At 47.7% G+C, this 20,335-nt stretch overlaps 1 protein-coding gene across 3 annotated transcripts in view; it reads left to right on the forward strand.

The window, feature by feature from the left end:
* LOC138582632 (TBC1 domain family member 9B-like) overlaps positions 1-20,335 on the forward strand; it is a 1,499,720-nt gene that overhangs the window by 1,420,098 nt on the left and 59,287 nt on the right. For all 3 annotated transcript variants that reach the window (XM_069654093.1, XM_069654091.1, XM_069654092.1), the window contains one exon: positions 3,773-3,876. In XM_069654093.1, coding sequence (XP_069510194.1) covers positions 3,773-3,876 — 104 coding nt within the window. The remainder of the gene's footprint in view (positions 1-3,772; positions 3,877-20,335) is intronic.

Genomic DNA, 20,335 nt, shown 5'->3' on the forward strand with positions numbered 1-20,335 from the left:
ATAGGTGGGAGGGCATGAGCATAAACCTGCTTCAACTACACCATGTAATGGACCTAGTCAAGGTTTCACAGAGGGAAATGGCATTGGCTCCGCTGGACGCAGTCAAGGTGTTCGATTCACTCGAATGGCTGTGGTTGTACAAGGTATTAGATGCCTATGGCTTTGGGAGGGCGATCTTGAATTGGTTGCGCTTGCTCTATAATAACCAGGCAGCCAGGGTCAAGACAGGTAGATGGGTGTCGCCGGGGTAGACACTGGCGTGGGGAACGCAAGAGGGCTGTCCGGTCTCCTCGATCTGGCCAGGTACTTTCGAACGTGCATCCCAGAGACAGGAATCATGGCACGCTGGGTGGTTCATAATATGTTGCTTCATGCGGATGACATTTTGTTATATGGAGACAACCCTCTAGAAAACATGCCGATCCTCTGAGAAGTATTGGATAACTTTCGGAAGGTGTCGGGACTCCAGATTAACAGAGAGAAGTGGCTTCCATATCCACTGGCAGGCTTCAGCAGAAAAGATAGTGATACTCTCCCGGACTGGGGAATAAGTTGGGAAAGGATGTCCTTCAAATATCTTGGGAGTCAGATGTTCCACAGAGTCGAAAGAAACATTAGTCTATAATACAGGACGTGCGCTATCAGGTATTGGGGAGGCGGTGCAGTTTTGGAGGAAGCTTCCCATCAAACTGAGGGGGAGGGTGGCTCTCTGTAAAACGGTGTTGCTCCCTAGGTTGTTATGTTTTCATTAATATCCCGGACCCCATTAAAAGGGTGTTTTGTAGAATGCTGGATAGCCGGTGGCTTTGCAAACATTACAGCGTAGATGAGAAGATGGGGTGCTGAATATGCCGGATTTACGAATTGTACTTTGTGGTGGACTAACTGCAATCAGTGGCTCATTGGAACAAGGTCACGGGGTGTGTGATTATGGGGTTGCTGGGAGGGATGGTGGGAGCATTGGGGACAAGGGGGACACTAATGTGGATTAGTGTCCCCCTTGAATATGGGATATGCGAAAAAAGCTGTTAGGGAAATTGAAATTCAAAGGATTGTATGATGGGGAGATACCCATAGGCTTCGACTCAATCATCACGATGGCATTTAGGGGTATTGGGCTGACAACCCTAAGGGGGTAAACTGGTGACATTCGTTTAGTGGAGGGAAGTATACAGGGTAGCGAGCAGCCACTTCCTGACATATGCTAAAGTGGTGCGGCGGCTGGTGGAGATGTGGGACGATATACCAGAGGAGCCAGAGTCTAACCCACTCATGGGAGTGTTACTGGGGCTCAGGGAGGGTAGAGGTAGGATATCCAGGAGGTATTTGGCACCACAGGCCACGAGAGTGGAGAAGGAGTTGAGCGTTAAGGTGAAATGGGAGAGGGATGCAGGGTCCCCAATTTGAGACAAAACATGGGCACAGATGTGGGAGCAAGTGAGGAAGACCTCGAGAAAAGCGCAATTCCGGCTCACTCCATTTTATTTCCTACATAGGGTGTACCTTACGCCGGAGAAATTAGATGTCAATTATCCATCTGTGGCTCATGTGTGCCTGCGGTGTGGACAGGGCCATGCTGGCTTCTGGCACATGTTTTGGAGTTGCCCAGTAATTGCACGATACTGGGAGGTGGTGGTGGGACACCTTAATGTGTTACTGGGGATTAAGTATGAATGTACCCACATGATATGCTTGTGGGGCCTTTTACCGGGTAAGAAGAGGCATAAAATGAGGAATAAGATTGCCAGATTCCTCCTAGTCCTAGCTAAAAGAAAGATAGTTATCTCATGGAAGGGGGCGGTCAGTCCATCGGTAAGGCAATGGCTTCAGGATGTACACATGTGGGGGCTAGCAGAGGTGGAGTACATGCGCAAAAACACAGGACCCTGAGGGAGAAAACAACCTGGAACTGGACTGGGGGCAACTACTAAATGATTTAGTATCCACTCAAGACCTACGGCCCCGTGAACAGATTGATATGAGAGATGGAAAGGGGCGGATAGTACCGAGAGGCTGGAAATATTTAGCCAGCTGCGGGGAGAGTGAATAGGTGGCATTGAGAGTGAATGGTGACATGCCCGTACAATATTTGACAGGAGACGGGATTGGTAGGGAGGGGTGGGGAAGGCGTTTTGGTTTCGGGGGTTAGGGAGGGAGCGTGGGGTGAATGGGGAGGGGTGAGGGCTTGGCAGGAAGATTCATTGTGTCTGGTCACGCTATGTTGTATCTCATGAAAATGTAATAAAAAGAAATGTTTAAAAAAACAAGTGCTGTGGGGAAATGCTCGCCTTATCTGCAACTTAGAGTTCGGTGCACACTTCATAGATATGTAAAACAGGACCAGCTCACAAGTAGGTCAAGCAATGCTAAGACGTGCGATTACCACTGTTGTGCAAAGCATAGCATCTGAACCTAAAGCAGATTTACATGCCCCCGAATATAGTGTTACTAACCAGTAATAGTCTTCCTGGAGTATGCATCTGTTTGAGAATCACATGCTTCCACTCATCTTTCCCTCATTTGTTAGGGTAGAAAAATTAATGCACATGTAAATTCTTTTGATAATTATGTTTGAAGAAAATGGCAGCAAATTAGTTAACAGTAATCTATTTTTCTTTGCAATACATGCTGTGAGCATGCCTCCCATCACCTTGTGATTTACAATTGGGCAGGAAACCAATCTGAAGGGCATTGTAGGTAGCCTGTACCCATAATATATGGATAGTTTTAAAGGCATGCCCAGTTCATGCTTAACAACTTGTAACACTCAGTTCTGACCATTAGGTGCCGATATATGCATAGAATGCGACTTTAAAACAGCTACATACTCCAGAAAGACTACTACTAGTAGGTAACGTGCTATCCAGTGATATTATCATTAGAAAAAAACATTGTTGTGAGAACGATATGTTTTTCCTCACACTATCCGGCTTTGATTGGAGTATGTTTATATAACTGGACCAGTCCTAGAAAAATGTTGGGAAGGCTGTTCAGAGGGAGGAAACAAATATCGCTCTCCAAACAATATATATTTGTTCTAACTTTATCAGATACAACCAGTAACGTTTGTCATATTTTGTTTCCGCAGCATTTTAATTCCCCTCTCCTCCCTTTATGTTCCTTTTGTGTGTATTTTATCTGCCCCCGCCACCTGTCTGTCCTCAGTCCTACTTCTTTTATTCCACTTCTTATTTTCCCTAACTCATTTAGGAGGTAAAAACTGAGTGTCATTGAATGTTTTTAACAGGCTATTGGTATTCGTTTTATGTTATTGATGAATACCCAGACCCCAGGAGAAAAGAAAGGGTAAATGTCCTGAAACATGTTGTGATAATAATGTCAAGATATTTTCGTAACTTAATGGATTAATAAAGCAGTGAAATGGAGAACTATTAGTCCTCGTCTTGTTGATAATACCAATGTGGGGGTGGGGGGCATGGTCTGAACATTGTGTTACAGTTTTATACTCAATATCTCATTATCCTGGTGCCTCCGTGGGCTAACTGACGGCACTGGACTACCTCATGGCACCAGCACAAACTCATTTAAATCATGGTGTGTGGCATGTTTGTTGAATGCTTCAGATTATAGCAAAGTTAGTTGCATGTCGGAGAAGACCCAGGCTCTGCTCCATTTTTACTGGCTTGAGGCTCTGCCCTGTTTGGAAATATTCAGTGTTCCCTGCTGGCCAATCCACCTCTAGATGTGTGTTTGGCTCCCCTCATGTCCACACTATTATTTAACAAATCAGTGGCTCTTCTTACTGTTGCAGAGGAGGAGGTAAAGCCCCCCGACTACAAGTATTACCTGCGTATGTGGGCCAAGCAAAGGGAACTGAAAAAGGAGACCATTAAAGATCTACCCAAGATGAACCAGGTGAGATAATCCAACTGCTTCCTGAAAAGGTTGTATGCATGCCCAAATGGCTCAGGGGTTCAATTGTAAAAATCCTGTGAGGAGCCAGGAATGAGACGCAAACACACGGGGTTCATGATTCTGCCCATAAACTTTTATTGAAACACATAATGGGTTGGAAAATGCGTCTCTGTCCCTACTCTGAGGTATTTCCCTACCTAACATAAAGCTAAGGGTCTGTCTGATGTCAAGATGTCCAAAGCAGACTGTCATGTGTCCCAAGTACTATTCTGTATTCTGTTCCCTCTTGACTCTTGATGGTATGCTATCCTGCCAGGGCTTTCCTTATAGGTATACGACATAACTCACAAACATGACAGTGTCTAAAATTCGCTTCATTCTGTCTTTTTAAGTAATATTCATTTGCCTTTTCTTTCTCATACACTTCATTCAGTGTTATTTGCTTTCAGAAGGATTGCCAATATGCCCCGGTGTCCCTGCTTCCCCTGGGTGGACTCACTGGCTCTTGATAGCGTGTATAGGCTTTCCTGCGGCAAGCCTGCAGCCCTTTGGCGTTCCATTCCCTCTCGCCACCTCTGCCTTGCAGCTTCTGTGCCTCTTGCAGCTCCCGCTCTTCTGTTTGGCGTCTCTCCAGGCTCAGGCGGTGAGGAGGCTGCCTTTCAGCACCTGCAAACGCTTTGAAGCTTCTCATCTACTTATGGCGTCCTCATCCTTGCCGTCCACTCCTCTCTGTTCCTTCAGTGAGCTCCACGGACCTCGCACCAGCCCCGCAGTCCCTCGGTTGACACCAAGAGGACTAGAGTTCTCCATCCAGCGTGTCCCACTCAGCTGGTCTGCGGGTTTAAATCTCTTTGCAACTTGCTTTTCCCTACAACAACTAGAGCGCAGCATGTGCTCTTGGCCTCCATTGATCTTCATTACTCAGCACATCTTCCTCGTCCTAGTATTTTCAGCCATTTTCAGGTTTTGGTGACTTGTCTACAAAGTATGGGGAAGTGTTTTCAGTAGCATTCCTAGGTGGGTGAGCTGAGGTATGACCATATGCCATTAGGCATGGGGGGCTATGCGGGGTATCCTCAAAGGAAAAGGGGGGATACAATGTCTCGTCTGATATGTCACTCCCTTCAGGTCTGCCTCCCCATCTGATCCTCTCTCATATAGCCGCCCCCAGGGTCAGGTAGCAGCTGCTCTCCCCTGGCCACATGGGGAGAGGTCACTGCTGGGAAAGGACTGATGACACCATTGGATAGATCACAAGACCCATTAGTGAAAGTCTGTAAGCATTGCTTTATATACGATGAAGAATTGGGGCATGCGGAGTACAAGTCCCAAAACAAAATTTTGAGGACTGAAACAGTGTTTAGCTCCAACTCAACGGTAAAAGGTACCTTTAAACAAGTTAGGGCCTATCTAAATGAAGCAGTGACCTAAAACACCTGACCACGTTTTTCATCTTTTACAAAATATACCAACCATAAAAGGGAGAAAACCATTTAAATAACAATATTTGAATAGTCCAGAATTATAAGTAGGCACATCTATTAAAATAAAATAAGACAAAATCTAATCAAATAGTCAATGTACCTATCGGTTCCTTAGAGATCGCTTGGGTTGATAACATTTCTGCCTGCAATTAGATGCTTATATGCTTCAGGTCAGAATTTCCTGTTTTAGTTAGATTGCTCAATGTGTTCTCCTGTGTACAGCATGCAGGGCACAAATCCAGCATGCAGGGCACAAATCCATGCACCAAAAGACAAGAGATATGGACACAATCTCACCATTAAAGCCCATGTCCCAAAAACTGAATAATATACTCTTCAGTTTGCAGTTCATGAAAATAAATATACAAATCGTCTTCTTCTACAAAGGTGGAAGGCACATTAAACAAAACAAAGGTTTTGCTTCTAGTTGTACCCCGCTGTAATCAATGAGGTACTAACACATTGATCAATGAAGGATAAACTGTGTTGCCTCAAAGAAAACGTGTCGGGAGAGAAGGGAGAAATTGAATGTTTGGGGGCCCCAGCTGGGCCCCATTTCTGGGCTGGATTTGAAACATGCCAATTTCCGGTCCTTTAAAAACCCCATGCCAGTTAAGCCCTGGGTTTTTATCAATAGTGACTCGGGCGAGCCTGCGCCAGACTGAGGGGGTAGAAGAGAAGTGGGTCCAGTCATGAAAGTGGTCGTTTTAAGAGTGTCTTCCTATGACACAGCGCTATACTTGGGGCTAGATGAGGGGGCCTGGGCCAACCACCCGCTCCATGATTCACGCCCTTGGATGAGGTATATGGTGGATCCCCCATGCACCCCATCCCATCGCACGCCTCATATTTCAACCATGTCTAGTGCTGTGGATCTTATGTTCTCTGCCAGAAGTAGGGATCCTGTTTCTGCTGACCTAAAGGTCCAACTTTCAGGAGGCACCTATGGTAGAATTGTACAGGTAAGCTGTAAACCACAGAATTGATGCAAGAGCTGGGGTGCTTGATAAAGACTATCATGGGGTGGTTATGGTAGTTCTCATAAAACTCTCCCGCAACTCTTTTTAGATCCAGCAAGGAGACCCCATAGGCCAGCTAATTTGTGAGTTTATCTTTGTCCCGGAAATCACAGAAGTAAAGGATCTCAGGCAGACACAGAGGGGCAAGAAAGGTTTTCGGCTCCAACCACCCATTGCATTGTGGTTCATCTGATGTGGAACTCCATTTCCCATGCCTTTTGCCTCAGCCCAAAAGAATGACACTTCTCTACAAACCGCCTTTGACTAAAATGCCCTTGTAGAGAAAGGGACTGGCAAGCAAGGAAAGGGTTTGTTACACACAGGACAAATGATTTTACTTCCTACTCTAACAGGTTGGACTAGAGCTGATCCACCCCGACCTGGTGGCCAGACATCAGGCTACAGCCAAGTTCCAGGAAAATATCTTTTTTTCCCCACTTTATTTTTTATTACATTATTAATAAAATTACAACAAAACCAAAACAAAAAAACACAAAATTGCAATCCAAGAGGACACAAGTACATTGCATATCAAAAGGCATCAATGTCTTCCCTCCCAACATTAATCCCACAATTCATAACGGAAAAAAAGAGGACAACCATGGAGGAACTCTACCAATGAAGGGTCATCTCCTAACCGGGACAGTCTCAACCAAGATTCAAGTCCAGGATACCCCACAAAGTTTTGATGAGGTTCACCACTGCATCACAATTACAAGACAAAATCCCAACAACCTTTACATTTCCCATCCCAAACCCTCTTCTAGACCACCTGGTAGGCATTAGGTTACATCTTCCCCTTGAACTAAGCTCCAGCTGACCCACCGCCTCATGGTCGGGAGCGTCGGCCCCCTCTACACCCCAGTGCCTCGTGAGGGCATCACCACCCCCTTCTTCCTCAAATGTAGACATGTCATTGTCTTCGCCATTAGATACACGTCCCAAACCATCTGGAACCAATATAATTTGTCTGGTGCTACTTGCAATTTCCACTTCAGGGTGACTGTCAGTCTGCCTTGTTGTAGAAATGCTCACCACATCCTTGGAAATCTAACTCTCGTACTCCCTCGGAGGGATACCCAGTGACACTGTTAAACCATCCATCTGTAGGCATTCGGTCACATCTTCCCCTGTTGGGTCCTTTATCCAGCTCAAACGGTCTGTCCAGAAAATCTGTACGACTGGACATGTCCACCACAAATGGATTAATGACCCTGTATGCCCACAGCCCCTATATCACATGGGGGGAGAGCCGACAAACACCTGAGGATCCCTGTGCCAACCTTGGAGGACTTTGAAGTTATATTCCATTGCGTCGAGAGGTTTCAGTGAAAAGTCATCATAACCCATAATGTATTTGATATATCCTTTCCCACTGCTGAGTTCCAGAACCCCTTGAACCATTGTCTCCAGGACATATCACTAGCGGCGAGAGATTTTAGAGAATATGTCCTTCCTTTAGACACTGGAATCAAAAACTAGTTCCAAGGGAGTGAGATCTCTTACCAAGTTCAACTTCAATCTCGGGCGGTAAGGTGCCTACCAAACTAAACCTACTTCTCTCAAACAAGTGACATGCCCTTTCAAGTTCCAAGCCAGACCAAGTCTGAGTACACCGTAAACCCAATTTTCCAATATCCAATTTTCCAATATCAAGAGGGTGGCCCAAGAGCAAGCTCAGAAGGGATGGCCAAGGAGAAATCATCCTATTATACGCTTCCTCCCTCACATCGACCACAAGATCACCAATACAGGGTGATTCCGTGCCACATCTGGAGCTAATCTCAAAGCTGACCATATTGAATCTCTTTTCTAGGATGGACAACCCACTCCTCAAGGAAAGTTAGTAATTTCCCAAGTCATCTCTCCCGTGTTCCAGCAGTACCCTAGCTGGGCAGCCTTATAATAATTATAGAAATGTAGGGAATCCAAAACCACCATGGTCTTTAGGGAGCTTCAGCATGGCCCTAGCAATATATTTTCACCTGACAGACATTTCTAAATCCTAAAGCTCAGATTCTTGAATAATGGCTCCGGGAGAGGAGTGGGGATCATAGAAAAGAGAAAGAGAAGGCGAGGCAGGATATTTATCTTGACCAACGTCACCCGTCCAAACCAGGACATGGTAAGCCTAGACCACATTGAAGGTCTGCCCTAACAGTTTGCAGTAGGGGTACATAATTCAAGTCAAATAGTTGGCTAAGGGCTTTAGAAACTTCAGTGCCCAAGTAGCGAAAAGCAAGGTTTACCACCGAGATACCCATTATATCCCTAGTCACCGACCCGTCCATCTCATCGAGGCACACAATCATCAAATTGGATTTGGCAAGGTTGCTCTTAAGACCTGCAAGTCTGCCATAAACCCAGATTGATCCCATTGGTGTACCCAGAGAGTCCCTAGACATCGACCAAGATATTGTCGGCAAACAGGGAAAGCTTGAATTCCACCTCCCCACCAACAATACACCGGATGCTCTGGTTCACCTTAATGGCTATCGCCAGAGGCTCTATAACAAGAGCGTAAAACAGCAAGGACAGTAGACAGCCTTGTGTCGTACCCCTGGAAAGCATAAAAGCGTCAGACAAAGATCCATTAACTGTATTTCTGGCTGTTGGTTTTCTATAAAGTAATGTCGCCCAACCCCAAAAATTCACACAGCCATATCTTTCTAATATGGCACTCAGAAACTCCTATTCCACCCTATCTAACGCCTTCTCTGAATCCAAAGAGAGCAGACAGGCCGACGTCCCCAAACGTTGGCACATATTTATCAGGCCCAGAGTCTTCCGAATATTATCTGAGCCTTGGCGACCTCAGTCAAAACCCACCTGATCCCCATGAATCAGGAGACTACCCTGTCCAATCTGTTTCCCAAGATTCTGGCAAAGATCTTCATGTCGATATTGAGAAGAGATAAAGGATGATACGACGCACAATCTGTGCGTCGGCCCCAACATTGTATCGGGCAATGATCCACCCTGCAAAATATAATTAAAGAGTCCAGCCAGAACCAGCACCAAAGTAGAGAGAAACTATTTGTAAAACCAAACGGAGAAGCCATCATCCCTCAGTGTGTTCCCACTTTTCATGGGCCTAATCATGTTTACCACTTCTTCGACAGTGATCAGGGCCTCCAGTTCTTCAGCAACCTCATTGGACAACCTCAGTATCTCAAGAGCGCTAAGAAAAGCCCCACCTCCTTTAGTCGACCTTCACACTCATACCAGTATAAAGCATCATAAAAGTACTAACGCACCTCCACTGTATACTTATTGTGCTTAATGTCACCTGAAGGCGCACAAATTGCAACATCTCTTCTAGAGGCGCACTACTCCTTCAGCCGCCAAGCCCATGTTCATAATAATTTTGCTTCAGGAATGTAAGCTTCCAAACCGTCTCATGCACCAAAAGGGTCCTCAGTTCTGCTTTACAGAGCCAGAGTGCACGGGTCCTATCAGAGTTAACAATCCCTCCCTAGAGCCCCTAGGTGCAATCTACTTATCCTGTCCCTCAGGGATAGTTCTTGCTTTTCCTCTTTCTTATCGAATGAGGCTATTCGTATCAATGCACCCCATACGGTGGCCTGAAACGCATCCCATAGGGTAGGCAAACCGACTAAGCCATTATCATTGAACTCAAAATATTCCTTGATCCTCACCAGCAACTCCAACCCCACTTTCCTATCATTCAACAGGAAATCATTACACGCCCATCGGCCCCCTTTACCCTTCTCTCCAATATCAATTAGTGCATGCACCAGGTCATGATCGGACTCCGGTACTGCACAAAGATCCACTCCTCTGACTAGATGTACAGCGGTATAGTTAAATAGAATCATGTCAATGCACGAGAAAGAATCGTGAGCCGCTGAACAGTAGGTAAAAGGTGAACTAGTCAAGCAAAGAGCTTTGCATACATCCTGAACACCCAAAGTGCCATTCAGAACCTCTTAGAGACCCTCTCCTGATCCTTTGGGTTCCATGTCTTAAAATTGCGGCACAAATGGCTGTGTTTACAAAATATCATGGCAAAAATGCTGTGGTTTTGCTGCCACAATCATGTAAAGGGTGCAGGGGACACCCCCGCAACCCCTGGACTCATTATACCATTTAAGGATTTAAGGGGAACGGGGGACACCACCGCAACCCCCGCTCCCCTTAAATGGTATAATGGGGTACACCTTTACCGGGTCAAACCACTGCATTTTTGCAGTGAATTTTTTTACCGGCAACATTTTTGCAGCAATTTTATTACCTGATAACGTGTCTGCCTAGAGGTCGCTCTATTCCTCCTGAGGTCCAGCACCATATTAGAATCTCCACATACCAAGGGTGACCCCTAATACAAACAACTGGAGCTTGTGGCAGACCTCCTCCCAGAAAGGCAGCTGACCCTGATTAGGGCAGTAAACCGATTCCACTGTGACTTTCACTTTATCAATCATACTCTTCAGAAAGAGTTCATACCCCTCACGATCCACAGGCATCTTAGCAACACTAAAATTACAGTTCCCACCACGCAATATGGAAACCCCCTTCATTTGGGCCCCTGACACACAATACGTTCTGCCATGTCTCCCACCCCTCATTGAGGGTTCCTTACCCCTAAGCAAATGAGTCTCCTGCAGGCATAACACATCAAATTTTAATCACCAGAACACACTCCTAACTAAAGATCTCTTGGTCAGAGAATTGAGACCTCTAATATTCAAACCGCCTATATGGAGGTTATGTTTTATTTCTGTCATCCCGTTGCATCTTTAACATCTCTTAGAAAAAACCCTAGACTCTGTGCATCAAGACCAAACCAACCTCAATCCAACATTCCAACTTGCCCAATGTCATCTTCAGAAATAAAGGCCAAACAAAAGCACAATAAACATACTAAAATCCAAACAAACATTAAAAAAACAAGGACAAACCACCCCACTCTCCACCCTCCCTTGCCCACACCCCAAGATGTGCGACTCCCCCTACCACCATCAAGGAGTGAAAGCACCAGAGCATCTCCCCCTTCACTCCTTCTCCCCCAGCACCTTCTACCAACCTTACTCGACCATCCGAGTAGGCAACAATGGCATACTCCCCTGCCCAACCGGGGCTAGCGCAAAAACTCAGTGACCCCCCGCCCCCTCGGCCCCACCTTTCGGCACCATATACATTAACAGCCCAAGCTCCAAACTGGAGACAGAAGGCACAGCAAATCAAGACGCCCAACAACAAATCCCAGCGAACCACCACAGTCACTTCTTTGTCGACAGGGTATTCAATTTCTTACATTTCCTTGCTCCATCCTTTCTTATACGTCTGCTTCTCCTCTCCGAGCCCTTAATTACATCAATCGGATGCAGTTCTGTGTCCCCACTTCGATCCAATCCAAGCAGATCCCTCTGTAACTCTCAATATATCCTCCTCTATAGAAAAGGAATACTGTACACCTTCCCATTCCAACACAATAGAGAACGGATATGCCCATTGGTAATGCACTCCCGGCTGACGCAATGTTTGCGTGAGGCTGGAACATCACTTTCGTCGGGCTAGAGTGAATCCGAATAGATTCTGAAAGATGGTGATTTTAAACCACCCCAGCACAATTTGGCCATAGGGCTCAGCTTCTCTGCATAATAATGTCAACGGACCAGAACTGACCTCAGGTCCTTCCAATGTCCTCCGGCTGTATGGGCTATCGATAGTCACTGCGAACCCACCTTCCTCCATGAACAGAAGACCAAGAACTATTCTCATACTCTCACCGCCAAGTCCAGGGTCGATTCACTGTCCAGCTCCAGAAGACCAAATAGGCACAGGTTATTTTGCCGCACCCTGTTTTCAAAATCATTTGCAGTTTCATCTCATCTCTCTGCCTCTCAAGAGCCGAGATACGGACATCCAGTTGGGTTTCTAAGACATCCAATGACGTCTGAGCGGTCTCCAACCCAGCTAACCTTCCATCCATATGTTCCATCATCTTGTCCATGCCGTCCAATCAGGCTCCTAGATCTGCACGTATACCCTTCACTTCCCCCAGAGTCGTCACAATATCACACTTTGTAGCCCCAGGGACAGACTCGCCCCCAGACATAGGTTTCAACACATACAGGCTCTCACCAGAGCTCCCCTGCGCTGGTTGCACCTGAATCTGCTTGGGCGTTACAGCGCCTTGGGTAGACGTGTAGAATAATGGGACATGGGCAGCCGCTGGATACCAGTAGCCTAACCAACCCCACAATTCCATCACTGAGACACTAGCACTGAAGGCTGTACTGGATCCACAGGGAGAAAGATAGTAGGCCCCACTGCCGTATGTGGCGAAGCCCTGGGCAACATCCGGGAAACGGCTATCCTCCCATGGTCTTCGCAGCATAGGCTCCCTGTCTGTACCAAGCGTTCTCGCTGACAGACCTCACATCAAACAGGTAGTCATCGGGGCTCTTGAAGGAGTCGTCCCTGCTGGTCACCAGCTGGATTCACCTTGTATCTTCAGCCCACCGTCTCCTCTTCCCGCTTACGGACACAGCGTCTCGGGAAGGCTGCGGGCGCCATCCTCAGCAAATCGAGACCCTGGTCTCGTCCCATGAGGTAAGACCGTGTTACCACTGGGAGCCACTGATGCCTCTGTCCCCGCAGTCAAAATTCCTCCAGTGCTCGACAGATAGTTCTGCTATCCTCTATACACCTTGACCCGATGTTTCAGCACTCTAACCCTCTCAATAGTCACTGAAGGGGGGAGGGCTTCACAGAGCTTCACTGAGCCTCTGCCATTTTGTCCGCGGCCTCTGGTGGCCCCAGGAACACCTCTTTAGTAGATTTTCCTAGCCAGGGATTTTCAAAAGATTCTAAGATAGCTATGTCAGCTGACCTCTAGGGTAGACTTGATGCAAGCCCTTATCTCAACTCCTCTTCACCCTTTCTCAACTCTCATGCTGGACTTCCTTTGCATCTTTTACTCCCATCTTCATCTTGTATCCTGGCTTGCAACATTGTGTTACTACTGACTTCTGCAATTGTATTCATTCTCCAGCATGGGGTCTGGCATGGATTCACATGCTCATGAATATTCCCCGTCGTCAGGCTGGGAATCCTCGGTAAAGAAAAAACCAGTATCAGTTTCGTTTCTGATCTGTCTTTCGTAGTAATAACCAATCACTGGTCTCTGCGTCATACTGACCACAGCCAATGACTGCCCTCTACCTAAGCACCGCCTCTGGCAGCCATCTTCAGATTTTTACCGCACGTTCATGTGTTGGGATCCTCGTGCTATTGCTCTCGAGCGTTAGTGCTATTTTTCGCGCTTTTTCACAAAAAACTTCGATTCTTTCGGTCAAAAGAGCCTCAAGCTCCACCGATCCTACATCCGATCAACGGGGACCCGTGTCGGATTCATCTGTGCCCCTCAAGGGTGAAGATTCGTCGAGCTACACTTCGGAGGACTCCAGAAGCTTCTCAGGCCCGGTCTCGGAGATGGCCCAGGAGAAGGGAAGCTCGACGCCCGGAAAGCTGTTCAGGGTCTGCCCTGGATGCCAGCTGCAGAACGTCTTCAAGGAGGACGAACACTCTTTCTGCCTTTACTGCCTTCATGAGGACAAGACGCACGTGGAGAAGGACTGTGCGTTTTGCGGCAACATGTCGGAACGGACCATGAAGGACCGCCATCAACGTCTCGCCAACTGGCTGGAGGGTAAGAGCCCGTCTGGCGAGAAGAAGAAGAAATCCGAGCGGTCTTCTAAGACCTTTGAGGGCGCCCCGGCGACGGGGGCCCAACATAAGGCCAAGCACCGCGAGTCCGCTGGCACCGGGAGCGCCGAACGGTCGGGCTCTACGGGCGCCAGGCAGGGCGCACCCTCCCCGGCACCATCAACCACGAGCCAACGCTCTGGGTCGGGTAAGAGGAAGGCCGAGCACCCGGCGAAGCTCCTGGAGAGGCCCCGGTCGAGCTCTAAGGCAGAGGAGGAGCGTGGCAGTGCCCCCTCCCTCAAGGATAAGGCGGTGAGCGCACCTAAGGTGGTGAAGGCCTTGATCCATCCGACCAAGCCCTCTATCGAAACGGTCGCGGCGGCCCTGGCTCAGCCTGTGGTGGCTGCACCAGTGGTGGCGACCTCAGGGCCCAGAATCTCCCTGCCTCCTCGGAGGGAGTCTTCATTTGTGCCCATCGATAGGACCCCCGTGAAACCCTCCGTGGGGAAGAAGAAGGGGGGCAGGGCGTCGTCGTAGATTCGGCCTCAACCTCAGAAGAGGAGCTGATCGAGGTCTTAAGCCACGGCCTAGGCGTGGAAGAAGGCCAGCCCGTCGGAATGGACCCCGACGCAGGTGACGACGACGACATCGTCGAGGATACCGACGGGGCCCCTGCTCGCCCGTCGGATTCCCCTCTGCCAGCGCCGCAAGACAACTCGGCGGCCATTTTGTTGGCCATACAGTCCTTATGCTCCGAGATAAGGACGAGGCTACCGTTACCGACGGAGGAACCTCTCCCGTCGGGGCATCCAGAACCGGGACCTTCTGGTGTTCCCCCTACCAAGAAAAGAAGGATCCATCCACCACCTCCTTTTCAACCGTCGCGCCCCGTCCAGCCCTCCTCCCCGTCCACCCGAGGGGATGATACGGGGACTGACACGGCAGCGACGGGTACGGACGACGAGGCATACGACGAGGATTTTCCGTCGTCGCCTCCCACCAGGGCTTCTCCGCCCGACGAGATCGGATCTTTCCACTCCATGATCTCCAGGGCTTCCGAGCTTTTCCAACTCTGCCCTGAGGAGAAGAAAAAGGAAGGCTTCCTTTATCAGCGGCGCGAGGCCAAGAGGAAGACGGTCCTCGCAGTGCCTCTGTTGGACGACATTTGGGATGAGGACCTTTCCCTCCTCAAGAACCCTTCCACGACGCCAGCTAGAAGAGACCGGTACGAGAAAAAGTACCGGGTCCCGGACACGGCCCCCCTATGCCTCCGGGCGCAGCCTACCCCGCGGGGGGGGGTGCGGCCTCCACATCGACTTCCCCGCCGGACGGCGAGGGAAAGAAATTGGATGCTATGGGACGTAGAGTCATCTCGTCGGCAGCGACGACGATTAAATCGGCCAACGCCTTGGCTATCGTGGCCCGCTACGACCGGGAGCTCTGGTACAAGATAGCTCCCCTGCTGGATTTTCTGCCGGACGACAAGAGGGCGGAGGCCCCTGAGATCCTGCAGGAAGGTGAGGTGGCGTCGGACCACGCCATCACCGTGGCGACGGACATCGCCGACACTGGGTTCCGCCAGCTGGGCAACGGCGTTTGCCTTCGACGTCGTGGATGGCTCAAAGCTACGGACTTTCGGCAGGACGTCCTGAGTCCTGGACATGCCCTTCGACGGGAACAACCTGTTTGGGAAGACTGTGGACGATTCCCTTCAGGCCATCAAGGCGGATACTGAGACGGCCCGGGCCCTTGGAGTCCTGCAGCAACGACGAACGCCCTTTCGGAGCGGCGGAGGCAAGGGCGCCTCCAAAGGTTCCGGCGGCGGTTTCGCTTCTGCGTAAGCTATTGAATGTTGGTTTATTATTGGCAAAGAGGGCAATACTACTGAGGTGGAAAAGCAAGTAGCCGCCCACCAAGAGTGACTGGGATAAAGACATTATCTGGACAAATGATAACGAAGAAATGTACATAGAACTGCTGCATGCTGCCAAGCGAGCTAGGAACATTTGGGACAGATATAAACAATACCTGGCTGATGGCGCAGAGGAGGAAGAAGGTGCAGTGGTGTAACACCAACGTAGAATGTTTTAGGGGACATGAGAATAACATGTAAGATGTGTAACCTAAAAGTGATTGATTATGTGCTGTACCTGTGTGGATTAAAAATAAAATATATATATATAAAAAAAAAATAAACATAGATTTGTGTCCCTTCAGCATTGTTCCGGCCCTTTTGCACTCGCCTCATGACCCATCCATGCCCCCTCCAGTATCAATGGCAGTTCACACCTGTTGTCTTGCACTCGCAGTGTGAGGTTCATCTTCTCCGTGGCACCTAGTAGGCACATCATTGGGGACCATTCAATAGGCTGATCTGCCATTTCATCCATTACTTTACATATATCCGCCCAGTATTCTCAAGTGCATGCACGACCAGAACATATGGAGGGTGTCAGCCTCTTCGCTCCCACATCTGGGACAAATACCATCTGTTGTTGGCTATATGCACTTCAGTTTAGCTGGGATGTAATGTATCCTGTGTATGAGCTGATAGTGTAATAGCTTGTATCGTGTATTGCATGATATATGTGGTGTTAGATCACATACTTGTACCCACTGTTTGTCACTTATCGGGTGTCCCAGATCTTGTTCCTACCTCTCTTTAGCACCATGAGTAACCAGGGCCAGGTGTGGGTTATGAGTTTGTATAGTATAGAGGCAGATATTGTACCTTTCTCAACAGTGAACATGTATCCTAATCCTAGGTGTATCACTGATTCTGATGGGAATTCATTCCACACCTTCGCGATGGCAGATCTCATTTGCATGTAGTGCATCTTTTGTTTAAGCGTGTCTATTACTTTTCCTTTAAGCATTTCCCATGTTACAAATTTCTTATCGGGAAACAAGTGTCCTAGCTGATTGATACCCTTGGCGCCCCAGTGGGTTGCTACCTCAGAATCAAGGGTGGGAGAAATGTAATGGGTGCCCCAAATTGGCATACTCGGGTGGTATAACGTTTCCAGTCCTTGTATATCAGCTATTTGGGCCAAGGCCGTGCACGTCACCAGACACAAACCTATGTTGATTGCTGGGCAGGGTCTTGAAGAGGGGAGTCTGGAGGATCCCTTTGAGGTGTACAAGGTGTTTGGCACCTTGAGCGTACCCACCCACCCACTCACTACTGGAGGAGGGATACTGGAGGGGGGATGGATGGGGGAAGAGGTGAGCGCAAAAGGGCACCAACCATTCTTTCATGACCCTCATAGACGATTGGGCGTGTTCTTGACTCACTGAAAAATTCAAACAACTATTCGTATATGCTCATTTGTATTTTATTTAGTTTGGTGATGTTGATGGCACAAACAAACTACAAATGGTATACTTGAGGTTGCAGCACAGTGTGTGAAAATCCCCTGTACTGTCCGCTTTCACTGGGGAATTTGGCACGAATGGCTCAAACGACACAGGCGGGTATTACTCGTTGAACGCAGTATCCAAGCCCCCCATCAAGCCACCATGTAAACGAATGGTAGGCCACCAGCCTATACCACCTGTGAAAGGGAAACATGAATATTTTAATTGAATGAACCAGATAAGTGTACCACCTTACTTGATAATGCATCCTAAATTCGATGGCATAGTTGCCCTTAGAAAAGTAACTTTATGGAAAAATGTACTTGGGCTTTGCTTTATCGACACATTACAAAAGTGAACACCATTCAAGCCAGAACGGTTTGGGTCATAGAGAAATATTGTTTTTTAGTCTAAAGTGAAGGCCGTATAAGCAATGAACACTCTGATTTGTAATTAGTGCGAGAAATGTATTCAATTTATAAACTAAATTTATTGTCAGTGATCGATCAAAATTATGACAATGTAGGAGAATATGAAATGTTAGTCGTCTCAGTGGTCAAAATTACATCACATCTAGAGTATACTTACTCGTTACTTGGATTGCAAGGGCGAACTGTTGCGCGAAGTTCGTGCATAAGTACCATCACAATCCTCAACACGGACCTTGTGAGGCAGGCGGTGGTGTCTTCTTCGGCTATGTAGTCCAAGCATCTAGACTTTTCTTGACAGCAGCAGTTCTCCACCTCTGTTCGCATGACCTTGCAGCGATTGCAGTTACACCAGCTGGAAACGTCTTCCATGTGACTAGGCTCAGGTGATTCATCTTCCGAATTATCGTCCGATTCCTTATGGTTTCCGCTTCTTTCTCCTTCTCTTTCAATTAGTTCCTCTTTGGAATATTCAGGCTCGTACTGGTAGGGCTGTATTGTTGCTATAGTTTTTGAAAATTGTATAAGTACAAAATCCACAGTCAGAAAAATAAGAACGTTTTTGTTTGTATGTAGGAACTACTGGTAAAGAAGGAGAAGAAAATACATTGCAATGTTAAAAATACCCATAGAGCAAATAAATGCACAATCGGCACAAACTATGACATTTAGAAATGGTATAAGGTTTGGTGAAGACATTGATACATAATATGACAAATATTTAAATAAAACGCAAGTACCGAATTAAATCAGTTCTGCTAGTGTAAGTACCTGTTCGCGGTGCATCGTAAAAGGAAGATAGCTGAACAGAGCAGAAACGAGTCACGGGCGATCGAAACTAAATACAGTGAGTCGATTGAAAAAGAAACTGCAATGTTGTCTGCCCCGAAAGGGTCTGTTTGTATTTGTTGAGGAAAGAGGCATCCTGGCATTTCCATGGAGATACCTCAGTAGCTTGACAAGGGACGTGCATTAGCGTTGTGAAAAGTGACGTAAGCGTCTAGTAATGTCAGTTTGAGGGTCGAGCAATCTGCATTCTTGCCGCAAGGGCACTTGAACTTAGGGCTATGCATCAACGGATAAGATTAGCGCAAGATGGCTGCGCCCAACCCGTCGTTTTCCCATGTGTAAAAGTGAGGAAATCTAAGGTAAGATGCACAGGAACAAATGTTAAGATCGATTACAGTATGCTTAAAAATACACAGCCCGAATGATCGTGACAATAACATTTTTGAGCAAACTTCTCCTTTTAATTCCTTTGACAATATGGAGACTCTGGAAGAGTCATTTCGGATCATTCGCCTCTGGTGACACAGTTGTGGGGGTTGTGGCAAAATCCACCGACGTGATTATGGCGACTGTACGCCAAATCACTGGAAGACGTAGTATTCAGGGAAACACTACAGTAAGAGTGCGTAACTTTTAGATTAATGAGGGGTTGGTGGAGTCAGCTGGGACCCTGTGAAAGACTTTCAAAGCAACCATCAGGGGGTTATGTATTTCCAAGATAACTGGAGTAAGGTGGGTACTACAGGGTGAGCTGCGGGAGATGGAGGAGGTGGTGTCGGCATTGGAGAGGGATTTGGCTGAGGGGAAACCGACAGGGGAGTAATTGGCAAAGACATTGGATTCTCGCCGTGCAAAGCAGACTTCGCTAGCGAATTTTGATGGGAGTAGGTGGGATGTGCGGGTCCATGGGGAGGGGGATAAGGCTGGGCGGTTGATGACCTGGTTGATCCGCCAGGAACAACCCTGTCACACCATCACACAGATCAGATGAGAATCTGGAGACTTGGCCAGCACCCAGGATGGGATCAACGAGACATTCCAGCTCTTTTATCCATCTTTATTTATTAGTGATGGTACGAACTCCGAGGCAGAGGTGGATGAACTGCTGGACTTCATGCAGCTGCCTGCTCTAGCCGGGGACCTTAGGGAAAGACTGAAGGGGCCTATTGGGGAAACAGACATAAGCTGTGCGCGGCAGCCTATGAACAAAGGTACATCCCCCGGAAACAACAAGTACCCAGTAGAGTTCTACTGTAAATATGCAGACCTCTTGGTTCCTCAGTTAAAAAAAAGTATGTGACGAGGCCTTTGAGACAAGGGTTCTCCCAGCTTCAATGAGGGAGGCGGTTATAAAAGTCCTGCTGAAAGAACAAAAGGACCTCCTAGACTGCGCATTCTACCGCCCTATCTAACTACTAAATGTTGACACAAAGGTTCTAGGGAAGATCCTGGCTACCAGACTGTCTAGGTTAGATCCACTACTGGTACATCCAGACCAGTGCGAATTCATAGTGGGGCGGAATACCTCTCTGAATCTAATCCGCCTGCATCATGCGATGGATCAGTGTAAAGATTCTGGGGGAAAATGGCACTGGCATCCTTCGATGCGATTGGAGGCCTTTGATTCACTAGAATTGGAACTGGCTGTTCAGGGTGTTCAGGGCATTTGGGCTTGGGGACAATATCTGCTGATGGTTGCGGCTGCTGT

This window comes from Ambystoma mexicanum, chromosome 3q (assembly GCF_040938575.1).
Source record: "Ambystoma mexicanum isolate Mex_15411 chromosome 3q, UKY_AmexF1_1, whole genome shotgun sequence".
Lineage (NCBI taxonomy): Eukaryota > Metazoa > Chordata > Amphibia > Caudata > Ambystomatidae > Ambystoma > Ambystoma mexicanum.